This window comes from Dermacentor albipictus, chromosome 2 (assembly GCF_038994185.2).
Source record: "Dermacentor albipictus isolate Rhodes 1998 colony chromosome 2, USDA_Dalb.pri_finalv2, whole genome shotgun sequence".
In the NCBI taxonomy this organism is placed as follows: domain Eukaryota; kingdom Metazoa; phylum Arthropoda; class Arachnida; order Ixodida; family Ixodidae; genus Dermacentor; species Dermacentor albipictus.
In genome coordinates, this window is record NC_091822.1 from 92800107 (window position 1) to 92816380 (window position 16274).

A 16274-nucleotide genomic window follows, 5' to 3' on the forward strand; every position below is an offset into this window, starting at 1 on the left:
CTAGGGCCAGAGTTTCGCTAGACCAAAATAAAGTTCTTGCCATGCCATGCCATGTTACCCCGGCACTCTGTAGGACGGCGACGTATAGCAGAAAGGGAAATGAAGTGCGGAAATAATTAGGTAGAATATAATACCAAGCCTGTAACAATGGGTGGGTATTCAGGGAAGGGACACTGATGTCACTGGCCCCGATTGCCATTCACGTGCAACATTACTGCTATTGTGTTGTGTGTTCAAGGCAGCGACGATTGTTACACTTGATTCTATTCTTCCCGCTTATCCCTTTGCCACGTTACCTCTACCTCTATAGTTAGCATTTGCCTATTGGGTTGGATTGGAACAAACTATTTGTGCCTGCAATTGGGTGCTCGCGCACCCCGAGGATGGCCTACGTTGTCTACGAGGCTGTCGTTACTCGGCGTTCGCCGTTGCCGGCTCGTTGAGTCCCTGCTTTTCGAGCGCCCCGAGGGCCTGCTGGGTGGCCCAGAGCTGTTTGTCTAGGTGATAGCTCTTCGCGGCTGCCTCGAGCCGCGGCGGGATTGTTCTTGATCTTGCTTCCTCTAGATTTGTGATGCGGTCCCACAAGATCTGCGTGTAATCTGCCGTCTCCCTCCGGCCGACCTGCATTTATCGGTCGGGTATGTCTCGGGGTACATGCGATGCATCAACCCCGGGCTCGGTAGCGGCCCGGTCTGGAGCTGTGTCAGTAGTACCGCCTCCGCTCCGCAAACTCAGCCTCGGGTGTGGGGGTGGGAGAGTCATGTGAGCCAGGCGAGCCAGGAGAGCCAGGCCTTCGTGATGTCGTTGTAGTCCGTCATGTGTCCTTGGCTCCTAACCACGTTGGACGGTCTGTCGACGGGGCGCGATTGGTTAGCGCTCGCGCGGCTGCGTGTGCCGTCTCATTGTGGTTCTCAGTGCGTTCCGACGCGTCACCCGCATGCACCGGGAACCACTTGATTCTTGCTTTTCTGTCTTGCAGTTTGGCCACTCGCAGTACGCGCTCGTCCTTCTTGCAGAGTTCGCCTTTGGCGAAGTTTCGCACCGCCTGTGTCCAGTCACTCAGCACCGTCTGGAAGTCTGCGTCGGCGATGGCCACCAAGGCGTTCGGCCAGGTCACCTCCTCCGCTTGTACGCTCCGGCGCTCCTCACACTCGGTGCCGTCTTCGTGGCGCCGGTTGACACCTATATGACCACCACTGCGACGGCGTTCCGCTGGTGTTCGGCCGCGTCCAGGTACCACGCGTGTTCGTCGTCGGCCTGCAGGTCGATGAGAGCCTTGGCCCTCGCCGCTGTTCTTCCCTTGTTGAACTCGGAATTTGTGTTCTTGGGTATGGGGTCGATTCTGGTCTGGTATCGTACGTCCTCGGGGACGGGGAGCGTCATCTCTGCCTCGTTCGAGCCTCCTATTTCCAGGTCGTCCAGTATCTCCCTCCTGGCTTTGGTCGTGGGCAGCCGCTCTAGTTGAGAAGTCCGTTGCGCTTCGGCTATTTCTTCGAGCGTGTTGTGTACCCCGAGTTCAGTCCCGAGTGGATTCGAATAGGCCAAATGCCATCTTGTACGCCTAGGTGCCTCACCACCATGAACATTTTTGTCGCTCCTATCAGAGATAGCCTTCACTACAGTGATCGGAAGTGCAGCACAATGAATATAATATGTTTACTACGTAATCCTAGTAAGCTGAGTCACTTCAAAGTGAAGAGTTATCACCGATGGCTCAGATGCGGTTGTTTGAAGAGACGATTGCATCAGTTTGTGTGTCTCGCAGGGCTGCCCTGGTTACCAATAATGGCAGCTTCTTGTGAGTAAAAACATAAACCTTATGCTTAACATAAGGGCTCTTCGTGCAAGTTTTACGAAGTTGTTCGCTCTACTTGTGCCCCACCAATTCTTGTCATTGAACAAAATCGCGCAAAATAATGGTACTGCCAAAAAATTTCAGCCATAGTGCTGAAAACATTTCCAAATTCTGCAATACTAGCTACGCACGAAGCAGATAGGTCGCAGGGTATCGCAACCAAGAAATATCGGATATTACTGAGGTGGGGCACATGCGCCGTAATAGAGATAGATGTATCGGTTTTCCTTCAACCCCGTTGCGCAATTCTTGAACGGGTAACTTTTCTTCGTGGCTTTTATTAAAACATCCTTTGTTTGTAGCAAATGGGCGACCTCGAGAGGGGGGTCGGTACTTCTGGTAATGTGCCATCGCGTGTCTGTTTCTTTCTTTTTATGGCGCCATATCCCAATTGACTATTATACCAACTCAGCCGACTGTCAGTTCTTACGCGTCACCCACGTGGTTTAGTCCCATATTTAGCACCAAGTGGTAATAGTGGTGGACCTAACATTTGTCTCTGCCGTATGCTTGCCCTCCAGTCTAAGGGACGCTCATTTGTACAGTGCTGCATGATGTGCAACAAGATTATACTTTCCTGAGTAACCGCGGCATTGAAGTGCAAACGTCTTTCTCGATCCCCGATTTTTCTGCAGCTAGATTACAGCAGGGAAGAGGCTCAATGGCAGCAAAGTCGCCGGAGGATTCCTGCTAAGGATAATTTGGCGGATCATGCTTACCTGCTCGGCTTTTATGGTATCGAAATCTCTCGGGCGCTTTCGCTTGCTTCTGAAATCATCAAATACGAGAAGCAACGTGAGAGACTGTTTTGATTTCTTTATAGTCTATATATGGCAGAGTCTAATAGTAGTGCTGCACGATGGGGTTGAAAAGAGCAAGGCGCTAGATATGGTTTCATGATGTGCGAAATGCTGCACGCTGATGCGTCAGAACGAAGAAGCCTAATGGTGTTGGGAATGTCAAATGTAGCAAGCTATTTTCTTCCTCTGATTTGGAAACGTAGACATAAACAGTTTTGTATACCACGCAGGCCGCTTTTAATTAGATAGATCAATAGGGCTGAATGGTATGAAGCCCTGTGGTATATTCTGGTGGTCTAGTGGGATGAAGGTATAATACTCGCACATTTCGGCAACGGGTCTGTTTAAAGCAGGGCAAAGCTACAGCATCTGCACAAGCTGCTGGAAGCCAAATAAAGCGGGCAAATATGCCTAACTAGTTCATTCAGGTGCTCTGGCAAAACATAAATGACAGCATGAGTGCGGCTTCTGCTCCTTGACCCTCCGCAACACCACATTCACAACGAAGGTTAGCTCACCTTGGATGTTTCCCGCTACAATGCAGAATGCGGTCCTGTACAAAGCGACATCTTTAAGTGGAGGAAGTCGCACTGGGAGTCATCTGGGAAGCTCGCTTGCGGTATACATGCGAGTCTACTGTGGATAGCCTAGTGGGGTAAATATTATGAATTCACTGCGTTCGAGGCTGTCGGTACACCTGTGCTATCAGGCTGTAAACGTATTTGCAAAATAACGGGCTTAGTACGCGTTTCAGATCTCCTTAATAGCCGAGAAGGGCCCAGTTCGTCTTTGTCTTAATGTATCAGGGACATGGGCCTTCCTGTCGACAACTGCATGACATGTTCAATGAACCGTGAATTCAGCACAAACCGAGCTTATAGGTATCTGATATTGGTTTTGTTTAAGGTTTCATACCTAGTCATCAGTGCGCAAGCTCCTGCTTGTCCAAGGAGTGTGCGTAGGCGTACACCACAAATCTACATTTAGGTGCACCCAGGAAAGCTAATCCATGAGGAGTGAATTTTGCAGGTGACCAGTGGGCTTGTAGATGTGCTGGCAGTAACTTCTGAGAGTGACTACAGCGGCAGGCAGTATTCCCGTATGCTTTCCCGATTCACTCTCGTCGCAACAGGGTAAGAAAATGAGGCTTGCAGCTTACCTCTTTAGCCCCTTACGTACACACATCTGCCTTGCGGTATTTCCAATCGAAAAACGAAGCTGGAGGGACTACGTTGGCCACAGAAGTTTTTTTTTTCCTGCCAGGCCCGAGTCGGTCATACAATTAACACCGAGGCAGTGGATACGACCTGTTGTGTTTTTCTCGCACTCAGGCCTCTCGTTGTCTTAAGGGCTTTCTCACTTTGCTTTTGACAGGTTGGTGGCCCCCTTAGCATCGACAAGTTGGTCAGGCAACTCCAACATGTCTTAGAAGGGAACCGGTTTGCGCTAGTTGGTAGCAAATCATGACACAGGTTATTTGCCTACCGCTTGACACAAGGGCTAGGAAGCGACAGACACAAGCTCGCTTCTGTGTGTTCTTTCTTTATCCTCGTTTAAAGGGGTGCGCTAACAACATTTATAGATTATGTCCTCGAGATATTTCACTTTTCTCGCTTTCAACATCAGTGACAGGTTGGTACGCGTAGCTGTCAAAGGTAAGCTAACTCTGTTACCCTTTTCGAAAGTTCAATCCAACCACCGAAATAATCTGTAAGCCGGCACGGAAACTGTGGCACCGTCTCGTGATCCAGTGGTTTTCCTGCAGTAAGTTTGTCTCGGAAGCCCGCTCTGCCGTAGAACCTAAATTCTTCAATTGTTCCGTCTTCACGTTGCCATAATCGGCAGCATCACCCAGATGCAATCTGCTGTAAAGAATTAGTACTGCCCAATTTAAGCACGTAGAAATCTGTATTGAACTTGGCTCTCCAGCAACTTTTGAATTTACGCCATGCTCTGAAACCTCGCAATACAAGCAACCTAAGTTATCCTTTCTTATCTTGAAAAGGAACAGTTTTTTTGTGTTTAACCAGAAACTATGCTCTTCGGCTCTGCTTCTGCAGTCCCCTCAGACCCGTACTTCGTTCTCAACTGAGTCGAGCCCTACATAGAAATGCATTAGATGAACCCCATACTTTCCTGCTTCCTACGCGGTCTCATGCTCCTTCTCCGCTACTACTACAGCTAACACTACCGGCTCGCACTGCCTCGCCTGCTGTTGCTTTATCCCTTTCTTCAGTTCAGTGCCCGATAACCTGAGTTGACTTCCAACAGCACAAGATTTTCTAAATGCCCACACTGGCTTTCAATGTGAACTATCGACAACCACACACAACCGCTCAATACATGAACTCGCTGCTCTAGGACAAGACAGCTCAGTGTAATATCGCATGCTTGTGCAGGGCTGACCAAGACTGGTTTTCCATTCTCCAAGCTCCCTTTTCCATCATAGATCCTGTCGCGGTCGCCAGTTCTTTTGTCGCGATCTTGATTCACGTAACGCCGTAACATCCACTACGTGTGCTTGATTCAGCTTTACGAAGGACCAAACGCCGAACTATCTGATTTTCGGGGAAGACATTGTCCCCGCACCGAGACCGCGACAGCGTGTTGTATAGTTATGATACTCTTGGAAACGCAGTAAAGAATGGCCGTATCACGCTTCGAGAAGCATTAATAGCTAGCTTTCTAGGAAAGCTGTAGTTAACGCACACAGATTAAACATTCATCTTTTCTCAGTGACAACATGCTTACTACTTTCTCTAAATATAAACACCGCACCTCGCGTAGTGCACTAGGAAGAGCTGGGGCATGCAATTACTTCCCTCAAATAACGAATAAAAATTTCAAGAAGAGCATTGAATAGTTATGTTGAAGGCACGCAATTAAGCTGCACACTTCATACTTTCGGCTAACGTCGCACATACTATGGCTGCAATTTCCTGCAAAAAACTAATTTCTGCCGATATTTGGTCCTCCCAACATAGTGAGAAAATCTTTTAAGTGCGTTAAATAGCGCCTCTAAATTGGCCGGAAATGAGGATTTAGCAGTTATCATTGAACTCTTGACAAGACACAAGCTTCAATTATTGCCTGCATATTGACCTTACGATTTCACACATTTTATCAAGCTATAACTTAAGGGATACTAAAGCTTATTCATAGAAATGGTGAAGAGTGACATATAACGTTTTGGTGTGCTAGAAGTCGCGATATATATTCGCTGCAAATACCTAGCTGCAGCTGTTTAAGAACGAAATATTTTTTTGTCAGTTATGCTAAACAACCACTCAAGTCTTTTTACAGCTGAGGCTTTCGCCATCAGTATGTCACCGTAGCACATCATCAAAATGCATATAAGATTCAGTTGTTTTCACCGATTGACTCAGTGTTGCCCAAAGTCTACAATTCCAGTGCTGGACAGGCTACTCTCTTAATTAGGTGCAGAGTATTGCACTATAATGAAGATGACGGAATATTAGATAACAGTCATCTAGGTGTAATAGCGCATGAGCTTGTACATGTCCTAGCTGCTGCAAGAACAAACACGTCCATGGACATGTCGAAGGCTCTATCTCTACAACTCAAGCAATAAGTTCACCGGCCGATTAGCAAATGTTAGGCAGACGATTGGTATTTAAAAAAAATTGATTAGCTAGAAATCGTAAACGCATGGCTCAGACCACGAACGGCATCTGTCTGCAACGGAGATAATGTGACATATATATCAGGCTACGTATTGGCGAACCTTTTGTACACATTCGAGACGTCTGGCTTGTGTAAATGCACCCATGAGGTGAGAATTAGAATTAACATGGAAGGCAATTCAGGCAACGGGCATGACACGAATAAACGCAGATGAGTTAATGGGGAGTTCTATTATACATGCCGGCGTTCTCGAGCATAGTTCAGAACAACATTCGTTTGGGCTACATGGTGCATACTTGAATTAGGAATTATAATTATAACTATAATTCATACTTGCTGATTTTTCGGTGAATAAATATAGAGGAAGTTGGTGCGTGTTCTGTGTCACCCTCTCTCTCGCGGTCGTCTTAATTGGCGCTGTTCCTTCCTAATTCTCTAGAATTTTACAGTTAAGGTCGCTGAGGAAACACAAGGCTGCGGCAACGCATAGTCATCACAGTCTATGTTCAATATATTCTTGAGATTATAATTTAAAACTGCAATAAATGTTGCCAAAATACTGAAAAAAAAAACGTACTTAGGGCAGCCAGCCTTGTTGAAACAGATGTTTTACTGCGAATTGCTTCAATTACACAAGAACACTTCGCCTCTCGAGAGCGACAGATACAAGTTTTATTATTCTGCTCGAGGGGCTTGCTTGCTTACTCGCCAGAGAGGCTACTCCAGCTGCTGGGTGATGATTGCGATATCTACTGTGATAAATCTTTTCGAGAGAAGTGCACCTAACCAATGAAGAACGCCGATGTCACAACTGTTATTGTTCTTGCAAGCTAGGCGTGCGGATGGCTTTGGCGGGTGCTTTGTAATGATATCGAAAGTGCCGCGTCTTCTTGTGCGATTAAAACAGCAGGTCTAAGAATCAAAGCTGGAGGCAAATCCTCTCTTTCCAAGCAATCGGGCTTCGAAAACCGTCAGTCTTTTGTGTGTGCCGAAGATAATGTACTTCTGCAGCGTTCTATTGATCCGCTTGCGCTGAAAATCAGAGTAAGTTTGTATAGCAAGCTTACTATTTCATAACTCCTTCTTTCTGTTTTCTGTTTCAGTTGTCGATATTGTCTTCAAGACAATGACGCTAGCAGTTTCTAGCCCTGTTGTGTTGATCAGTGACATGGGTAAAAAGACAACACCCTATGTCACCGGAGGTATGTACTTCTCTATACTACCGTGCACAGGTATTCATAATGCTCCATAAAGGCACATGCAGTTACATGTAGGTTTCATGGTTTTTCAGCTTCTGTATGGAGTGAAGCGAGTGTACTTTTTGCGTTCACCAAGAGTTTCATGTTTGTTTTCGCTTGGTCACCACTGATTATCGAGGATAGGATAAGCTGTGTTAGAGTGAAGGACGAGGCACATTCTTCTGTACGAATCTTCGCTCTGTACGCAAAGAAGACACATCAAAGAGTGCCTATTGAAATCTATGCGTCGATTTATCCAAGAATGTGGTCTTGGATAAATAGAAGCGGAATGTGGAATTTCAGCCAGCTATTGTCGATGTTCACCAGCACAAACATATTATACTACACTTTATAATACGAAAAACGTGTTCTTTCTTTCAGGAGTGCGGTATTTCGTACTTACAAACTATATGCTTTAATCTGTTCCGTCAATTTCCTAATTGTGATATTGCGATATCTGTTTAGTTAGCAATCTGTGGGGAGTATGTTTCAATACATGCAATCAATGCAAATTTGGGGTCCTATAACGTGAAACTATTCCAATATGTTTTTATTCCAATTTACTGACGTCAAATTTGCCTAACCGCTGACACAAGCATCGGGTGCTCACCCGCAGGGTTGCCTGGACAGACCAATGAAACGCTCTCCCCGTTCACAGGAGTACGCTTTCTTTTGCATGAAAAGCGAATAACAGTGCCTGCAATAAGCGGCCTGTCTTATGTAATTGGTTGACAAGGAGCGAGGAGCACGCTCAACTGGAGAGGTATCGCTGGGGCCGAGCCACCATGCTGAAAATCGATAACCAAATAAAGACGGTGGTGCCGACGTTTCCGATTGGTCCGCTGTACCTTACTTAGCTTGTGATATCTTGTCGAAAATCTCGACGGCATGCAACGGAGGCTTCAGAATGGCACCAAAACGGATCCTCAGCAAAGAAGAGTTGGCAGAACGAGGTGGTAAATCTGCCGAAAGTGCTCGAAAACGTTGCGCGGCCACGCAAAAGTATTAGTATATGCAAATAAACACATGATCTCCGGCAGGTGCAAGTAGACAGTGCCCGAGCGAGAGGCGTCAGCTATTTTTTATTCCTTTCAGAGCGAGGCAGCCTGCGGCTATTCAGAAGAAAATTCATTTTTTGTTCGGCATATTAATGCATCCTTAACGCGTAGACGTACCTGTGACGCGGTGAGTTTTTGAGTTCTTATGAGGTCGCGTGACAGGTAGATTAAGTGGGTGCAGCCCGAGAACTTTTGACCAATAGCCGAGGGCTAATGGCGAAAAGGCGTCAAATCATAAACAACTATCTTTTTTGTTTTTTTTTTCGGTCAAATCATGCATAATTAGGATATATACGGTATATCAGATATGGAGCTATCGTGGTCTTCGTGACGTCGCGTGAATGATAGGCGAAGTGGGGGTGGCTCAAAAAAGCTTTTGGCCAATCGCGGAAGGTTGATTGCAGAACTGGAATAGAAAAGTGTGGAATAGTTTTACGCTATAGCGCCCTTGATGTCACCACTTATGTTTATTCTGCAGTGATTCCTTGAGAATTCTGCTGTTACAAAACATATTCAACCGTTAGTGCGTTGCAGCTCATCTATGGAACGTTGCGATAAAGTACGATTATAATTTCCTGAATTAGTAGTACAGAAATATTGGCAGCTTTCAAAAAAATAAATGTGTCACCTCATCCAACCTTTCTGGCACCCGTCTCTGTGATTTTCACTATGAATATGCGTGCCGTGGTTCAATGAGAAATGTTTCTGAAGTATAGGAATGGTTAGCACAATTTCAACACTTCCCTGTATGTGCAGGAAAAAAAAAGTAAAGCAAGCTTGTTGCTTTTTATGGAGTGAGATGCTGTCATTTTTCAGTCAGGTATTCCTAAGGGGCGCCTGATATACCAGAATAAAAAGTTTGGTTATACGCTTAGAGAATTAAGAGAGCGTATACGGCGAGTGCCCCGCAAGAATGTCTGTTAAGGCTTTTGTAGTAGCCTAAATAAAAACACGTGAACATCAGAGGCCAACGTGCGAGTGGCGGGCCCCGCAACAGAATATGTGCAAGCAATTTTGCTTTCCTGCCTTTTTTAATACACTAGCCACGACTTTCATCCTGATAGTTATCACGACCCCCATCCCAGCGACATCCTCGTTTCTTTTCCTTGTATTATTTTCTTTTTGTGGATCTTAAATTTAGGATATACAGCTTTCTGTGAGTATCACATATATCACCCAGGTTGCACTGGTGCTGGCTATTCGTGGAGCTTAGCGTGGAACGTAATACAATGGGCGGGTCCTGTGCTTCTTCTGAGAAAGCACTCTACCCGCTTGTTGCATGTACAGCGCTCGCATTGTTTTTAAATTTTTGGTTCCTGTTCTCGCGGCTTATAACAGTGTATGCATTGCAGACGCGATGATCACCACGTGATCTACGCCCCATGCTTGCTTCTGTAGGATTCTAAAATTTGGTAAGGAACATAAAGATCACGCTCTGTCGTAGACATATTGCCGAATCCTGCATTCCCAGTTGCTTTCGCAAAGCAAGTGCTTCTGTGCACCTGGCTTTGCGTAGTTTTCTTGTCACACAAAACTACACAACGTGGCGATTCCGTCATCGTGTGCGGTGGTTGTATACATAGTCCTGTCTGCGTAACTAGAACGAACATCTACTCAAAAGTGTAGGAGAGCGTTCCAGAGGTAACGCCATGTTGCCCATCTCCGCGGCCTCAAAGCGGTGTGATTTCGTTCTATACCGTCGCTTACTTCTCCATAGGCCATTTAAAATGGGAATGACAACCATATGTCTGTGCGCACAGTACCATCACACGGCAGTTTTGTTGGCTGTAACTCTAAATAAACTGTGAAATTTTGCGGCTGTTGGTACGTATGGGCAACTGTACAACATGTATTGTAATGGGTACAAGGCTCAGTGGAACCGGCATTTCTTTGCTAACAAGAACAAACTTGCGTTTTCACTATCAAGCCACTAGCTATACGAATTGCGATATATAAGGAACGAAGAAGCTTCTTCACGCGGGCTTTCTTGTCGTTACTCATGACTGCAAAAATTGTTTCTACAGCCGGTGTGTGACACAATAGCAGTTAATTATTTATCATAACCGCGGGCACTCGACTCCGCCCCACTATATTCAGGTACAGGGGGCGCCTGTGTAAGAGGCTAAGATGCACTTTAAAGAGGTTATTTATTGTGGCAAACTGTTTGCTACGTTTTGTCAAGCGCTCAACGGCAAGCGCGCCAAATTATTAAGGAGAAAAGTACACGACAGGTCACTTGGATACCGGGGCTAAACTGTTCATAACAGCAAGCAAATAAGAAAGCTTCTCCGCATGTCCAATTTTCTCTTGGGCGTGACGAAGCAAACCACTGTATTTTTCATGTAACTTGGACATCTTGTCTGTTTGGTGTTTGTCGAAGCCCTTTAGTAATAATAACAAATAACCCTCTTGAAAAAAAAAATCATTCATTCGGAGAAATACCCTTAGCCATGTGAACCATGAGGTGACGAGTTATATGCGGTAATTTTTAGCTTACTACCCAAAGTTTATTAATTTACTCATCGTTTCTTTAGATTTCGGCCGGCTCATTTAAGTCAGCAAATTATTGAGGGGTGAAGCCAGCGTGCACTGCAGCCTCCAAGGTCTCGTTTCGATGGCCGAGCATTGTCAAGCCACAATTTCGTGTGTAGAAGAAGAAGAAGAAACTTTGATAAAGAATAGTCCGGCAGTTCTTGCTGTGGGGGCCTCAGGTGACGGCTAGAAGTCCTTGGACTCGAGCGGCATCTTCGGCTTGCCGGACGGCCCACAGCTGGTCTTCCAGCTCTGAACTTCTGATAGCCGCCTCCCAGCGGCGGCGACGCCTACGGAGAAGGTCTCCGCCGGCTCCCGCATCCGGGGCAGCGTCGGGAAGAAGCGAGCTCGAGCCTTCTCCTACCCTGGCAGCGGCCGCGTTTATGGACGCGTCGCCAACGGAGCTGGTTTGATTACCGTTGTCGCCGGCACACTCCCAGGGCATGTGTCACAGCGTTGCTCTCTGTCCGCATGTTTTACACGCGTCTGTTGAATATAAACGCGGAGAGCAGTGGTGTAAGATAGCGGAGCTAGGGTAGGTGTGTGTCTAGAGCAAGCGTAACGTTACGGCCTCGTTCCTGTTCAATTTATTGTGCGGTGGCGGGAAAGTGCGTCTTTCCAGTCTGTAGTGTTGGGTGAGGTCTCTGAACGTGGTTAGGCGATCGCCCCACGCCCAGTGTGCTTCTTGTTGTTGTGTTTCTGTTGTAGTGTCCCGATCCGGCAGATCCGATGCCCCGCTCTCGGGGGCGGAGGCCTCGAGCCGTGGTGTGGGCCGCCTCGTTGCCCGCGAGCGGAACATCGGTATGTGCCGGGGTCCAGAGGAGGAAGACCATAGAATTTTGGAGTTGCGAGGGCGATGAATAGTCACCGTCATCAGAAATTTGGGGTATGCGGGCCGCTTCCCGCGAGACACGACCGCGCGCGAAGCCGCGGATTGCCGCCTGCGAGTCGCTGATCACGATCACAGCGTTCGGCACCGCGACGAGTGCTAGGGCTATCGCGGCTTCTTCGGCCGCCTCCGTGTGTCCCGTGGTCACCGTGGCGCTCGCGAGGCACTTACCCGAGCGGCCTACAACCGCTATCGCGTGTGCTCTTCTCCCTCCTCCATATCGCGTCGCGTCTACGTGTAATGGCTTTTTTTAAGATTCAAAAGTTCATATGGCTTTAACAGAGGTCTGGCTTCCATTTTCCTGTAGCGATGAAACCGCATAAATGAAATGGGCTAAATAATTTTTGTATTTTCCCTAAATATCTTGTATAAAACCTCACCCCATGGTCGGCACAATTCATGGCAGGTCTCCGAAGTGTCTTTTTATTTGAAAGCACCCTGTATACACACATGTGCAAGTAAAACATCCGATGGACTCTGGGTTGGGCACCACTGCTTACTATACACATGTGTCTCTCTATGTTCACCAGAAAATGGGCTGCCATCTTTTCCAAATACACAAGATCACCTATAAGCCATACGTACTCGACGTTCTCGTCAAGCTGTTCAAGTCTATGGGCCAGCAAGGACTGCGCCATTTGATCGCATGGAGCGTCTTCAGGCAGATGGTGCACTACACAGAGCCGACGATTCTGGTGCGGAACCAAACCGCCAGTGCCATCTGCTACAAGCACGTCCAGCAGGTCATGAACCTGGCACTCCTAAACCAGTACTTAAGCTCAGGTGCGGGGCTTCACTTGTCCATTTTCTTCCTCGTTCGCATTACCTTAAGCGGTACAAGATAATGAAAACCTCGCAAAACCTCGCAACAGAAAACCCTGTGGTGGTCATAATGAAAATGCGCACTGCTTCCACAGTACCTTCATCACAGTCGTGTTATAGTTTTTATTTAAAGTAGGCTCACCTGCTCTTCCTCGCTATTTTTTCAAATTCGCTCTATTAATGAGAAAATTTACAGTAGCATCTTAGTTGTAGTGTAGCAGATTTCTGTTTTAATTTCAAAAGTTATCGGTTATACCACTGCGGAAGGGATGACATTTCATATTTGGCGTACCGCGTATAAATAGCTGCGAATAACATATAAGTGCTAATGTTACACATTTTTCCACTGCACTTGATCTCATGAGCTAGAATACGGTGAGAATAGGAAGTGTAAAGATATGAAAAAAGGGTGCGAAGTTTTGCCATCTAGGCTCCTCCGCCGCCTCCTCCGACCCCTCCCCCCTTTCCCCTCCTCCCAACCCCACATCCCAAATGCCCCTTGTGCATGCTTCAGTTGCTTGAAGGGACCGCGTGCTGCTTCTTTTTCGTCAGAAAATGTTTTGCCATACGGCGTAGATATTATTGTCGCACTCATTGTGGGCTCATTTTATTGTGTCTATACATTTGGTCTGTACAAGCAAGGTTTGCTAAGGTTATTGAGAAAACACTGGTTTCTTTTACCGTAAGGACACTTGAATTTGTAGAATGCCGAACTAACTGACGTCACTCAGGTTTCGTACTACCCACCGTGGTTGCTCAGTGGCTATGGTGTTCGGCAGCATAGCACGAGGTCGCGGGATCGAATCCCGGCCATGGCGGCCGCACTTCGATGGGGGCGGAATGCGAAAACACCCGTGTACTTAGATTGAGGTGCAGGTTAAAGAACCCCAGTTGATCGAGATTTCTGGAGACCTCCGCTGCGGCGTGCCTCATAATCAGAAAGTGGTTTTGGCACGCAAAAACGTATAATTTAATTTCTTTCTGATTTCGTACTCTTGTAGTTAAGTGGTCACGGCGAGCACCTTATGAAAAAGGAGTATCCTGTCTGAGGCGCAGTTTAAATCGTGGCCACCACTATTTATTTTCTTCCAATACGGTTTCGCAATACTGTATACGCTGTAAGGTACCGGCCTATGTGGAAGCTCTAATATGTGCGCGCGCGTTTTCTTCTGGGTGCCAGTGGTAAGCCAGAAGACGGTTGACAGGGCTGCGGCTGTGGTCGAAGACGTTCGCAAAGCCTTCCGGAAGGCCCTGGAATCGTCGAGCTGGGTAAAAAGCCAAGTGCGAGAAGTCGCTATCCGGAAGCTAAACAATCTGAAGGCCCATGTCGGAAGTCCGGCCGGCCGGTTGGATACCACCCTCTTACAGACATATTATGGTGAGCGCGTTTTGCACTCCGAAGGACTTTTTCTATCGTATTAGCTGTTTTTTTTTTCCTTTTCTCGTCATATTTTGAATAAGAATCTACAGCTTCAACTATGACTTTGGGCGACCTGCGTAGTGTGGTGTTGCGTATGAAATTTCAAAGTGAAGCTCTTAGGGCTCATTCACATCAGCGACTTGCAGAATTTGTGTGCCCGATCATGGGGGTTGCTTTGATCGGAGAGCGGCTCTTTTATATATGTAACCCCCTATTCAATTTTGCAGTTGTGGCACTCTAGTCGCAAAGCTGCTGAATCAATCGGTGATACAGGAGCAGGACGTCTGTACTCACTGAAGCCTCTTTTGCGTGCGGATGGTGGTGCTAGTGAGTAAAAACGACATCACTCGCTAGACATTTGGGTGTGCTGACGGGCAGGTGAGGAGCTCGGTCACCGTGAGTCACTCGCAAGTCGCCACTCGTGGTCGGTTAGGCAAGTTGTGTTAATTGGCGGCGCAAATTTGCCCTGATACTGCCACTACCTGCGCTGGTTCACGTTCGTTGAAAACTTGCTTTTAAAGCCGTTCTAGCGAAATATCAATTGGTGTCATTGAGCGTGTGATTAGAGAGCGTGCTACAAAATTTCGAAGAAATATTTTGCATATGAACCGCGATCTGCTGGCTAAGGCGGAAGTGTTCTGTGGTAATTAAAATGTTGTGGGAAATTAGGTGGCTTCTTTTTGCTCTTTTAAGCTGTATGAGATTTCCAACACTGCTTCTTCAGATCTATCAGGCCTATGGAAATCGTTCTTGAAAAGAATAAATAAAGTGGTGTGGCGAAAGACAATTAGGAAATTTCAAACTTGTAGGTTCTTTGCGGACGTCATTTGATATTGACAAATTTCCGCTGTCTTGGGGGTTCTTGATGTTTGTTTGGAGAGAAACACGCTTGCAGCCTGAAAGTTGCTATCGAAATCTGTAGCAAGATAATGTACGTTAGGAGTACTACACTGGAGATATTTCAAGACTGTGGATGTATTAGGAGCGAAGTAGAAATGCTCTTTAATTGCTTTTGAAGGTTTTACGACGCTTAAAGGAATTGACTTAAAGTTCTTGTTATTGGCTGCAATCAAATGAGTAATCATGTATCGTTGAATATATGACCACACATCAGTCGACATTACTGCACAAAAAGAAATCAATACCACAAAACATGTTCGTGTAGCTCGGAAGCCTTCATTCTGGATGGGATTTTGCTTGCAGTGGTAGCTCCAACTGGCCGACGGCCTCGACGCAACAGCTGTGCCACGGTGCGCTGTTAGAAAGTGCAGTGAAGCGTCCACGAGGGCTGCAGAAAACTTCCGTTGGAACCGGAAAACTTGTCCTTGGAGTGAAATTATCCTCGCGAGAATGTTTGTGCAGAACATGGGACACTGCCTTCAATGCTTTTCAAAATTACCTACCAAGAAATTGCATTACATATTACAGTGCTTTTTTGCAGTTATCATTGTCGTTCTTTTAGCGTTGCCCCTCTTGCTAGGGCCCAGTTAGGGTCTGCAGTATGCTGTAAATAATAATAAAGTAAATATTTACCCCCCAAAAATGATGCCAACTCCATGCCGAAGTAAAATAAAGCTTTATTTCACTTTCTTATCGCCATCTTTCGAAGAAAGTGGCACTAGTTGTATACAGGCCGCCGCGCCGCCACAGACGATGGAAAGTGCTGCTATGGTGTTTCAAATACCCTGCAATAGCATCAAATTTAGAGTGCAGGGTAAGCTAGGCAGCGCTCCGCATGTTGCTGCATTTTCATCTCTATGCAAAGAAAAGCAGTTGCTACCCAGGAAGCATGAGGAAATTTTAGCTTTGTTCGTGTGACAGTGGTGGATAAGTAAACATTTTTTTGACGTCCATAGCATATGCGACAGTAATTAGAAGCGACTCAAAAAGCGACTACCACCCTGAACTCTTTCAAGGGCTGAGGAGAATGCTGTGTCTATAATGTATTTTGTGTGCACCCTACACTGCCGACACTGCATTGCGCAAACTTCTCTTCAGCAAAAGTTTTGGTCACC

General features: G+C 46.5%; 1 protein-coding gene across 6 annotated transcripts in view; it reads left to right on the plus strand.

The window, feature by feature from the left end:
* Positions 1-16274, plus strand: part of LOC135902757 (uncharacterized) — an 80214-nt gene that overhangs the window by 41222 nt on the left and 22718 nt on the right. For all 6 annotated transcript variants that reach the window (XM_065432981.1, XM_070532983.1, XM_065432978.1 and 3 more), the window contains exons 6-9: positions 2491-2650; positions 7404-7502; positions 12548-12800; positions 14020-14217. In XM_065432981.1, the coding sequence (XP_065289053.1) occupies positions 2491-2650; positions 7404-7502; positions 12548-12591 (303 nt within the window). In that variant the 3' untranslated portion in view covers positions 12592-12800; positions 14020-14217. The remainder of the gene's footprint in view (positions 1-2490; positions 2651-7403; positions 7503-12547; positions 12801-14019; positions 14218-16274) is intronic.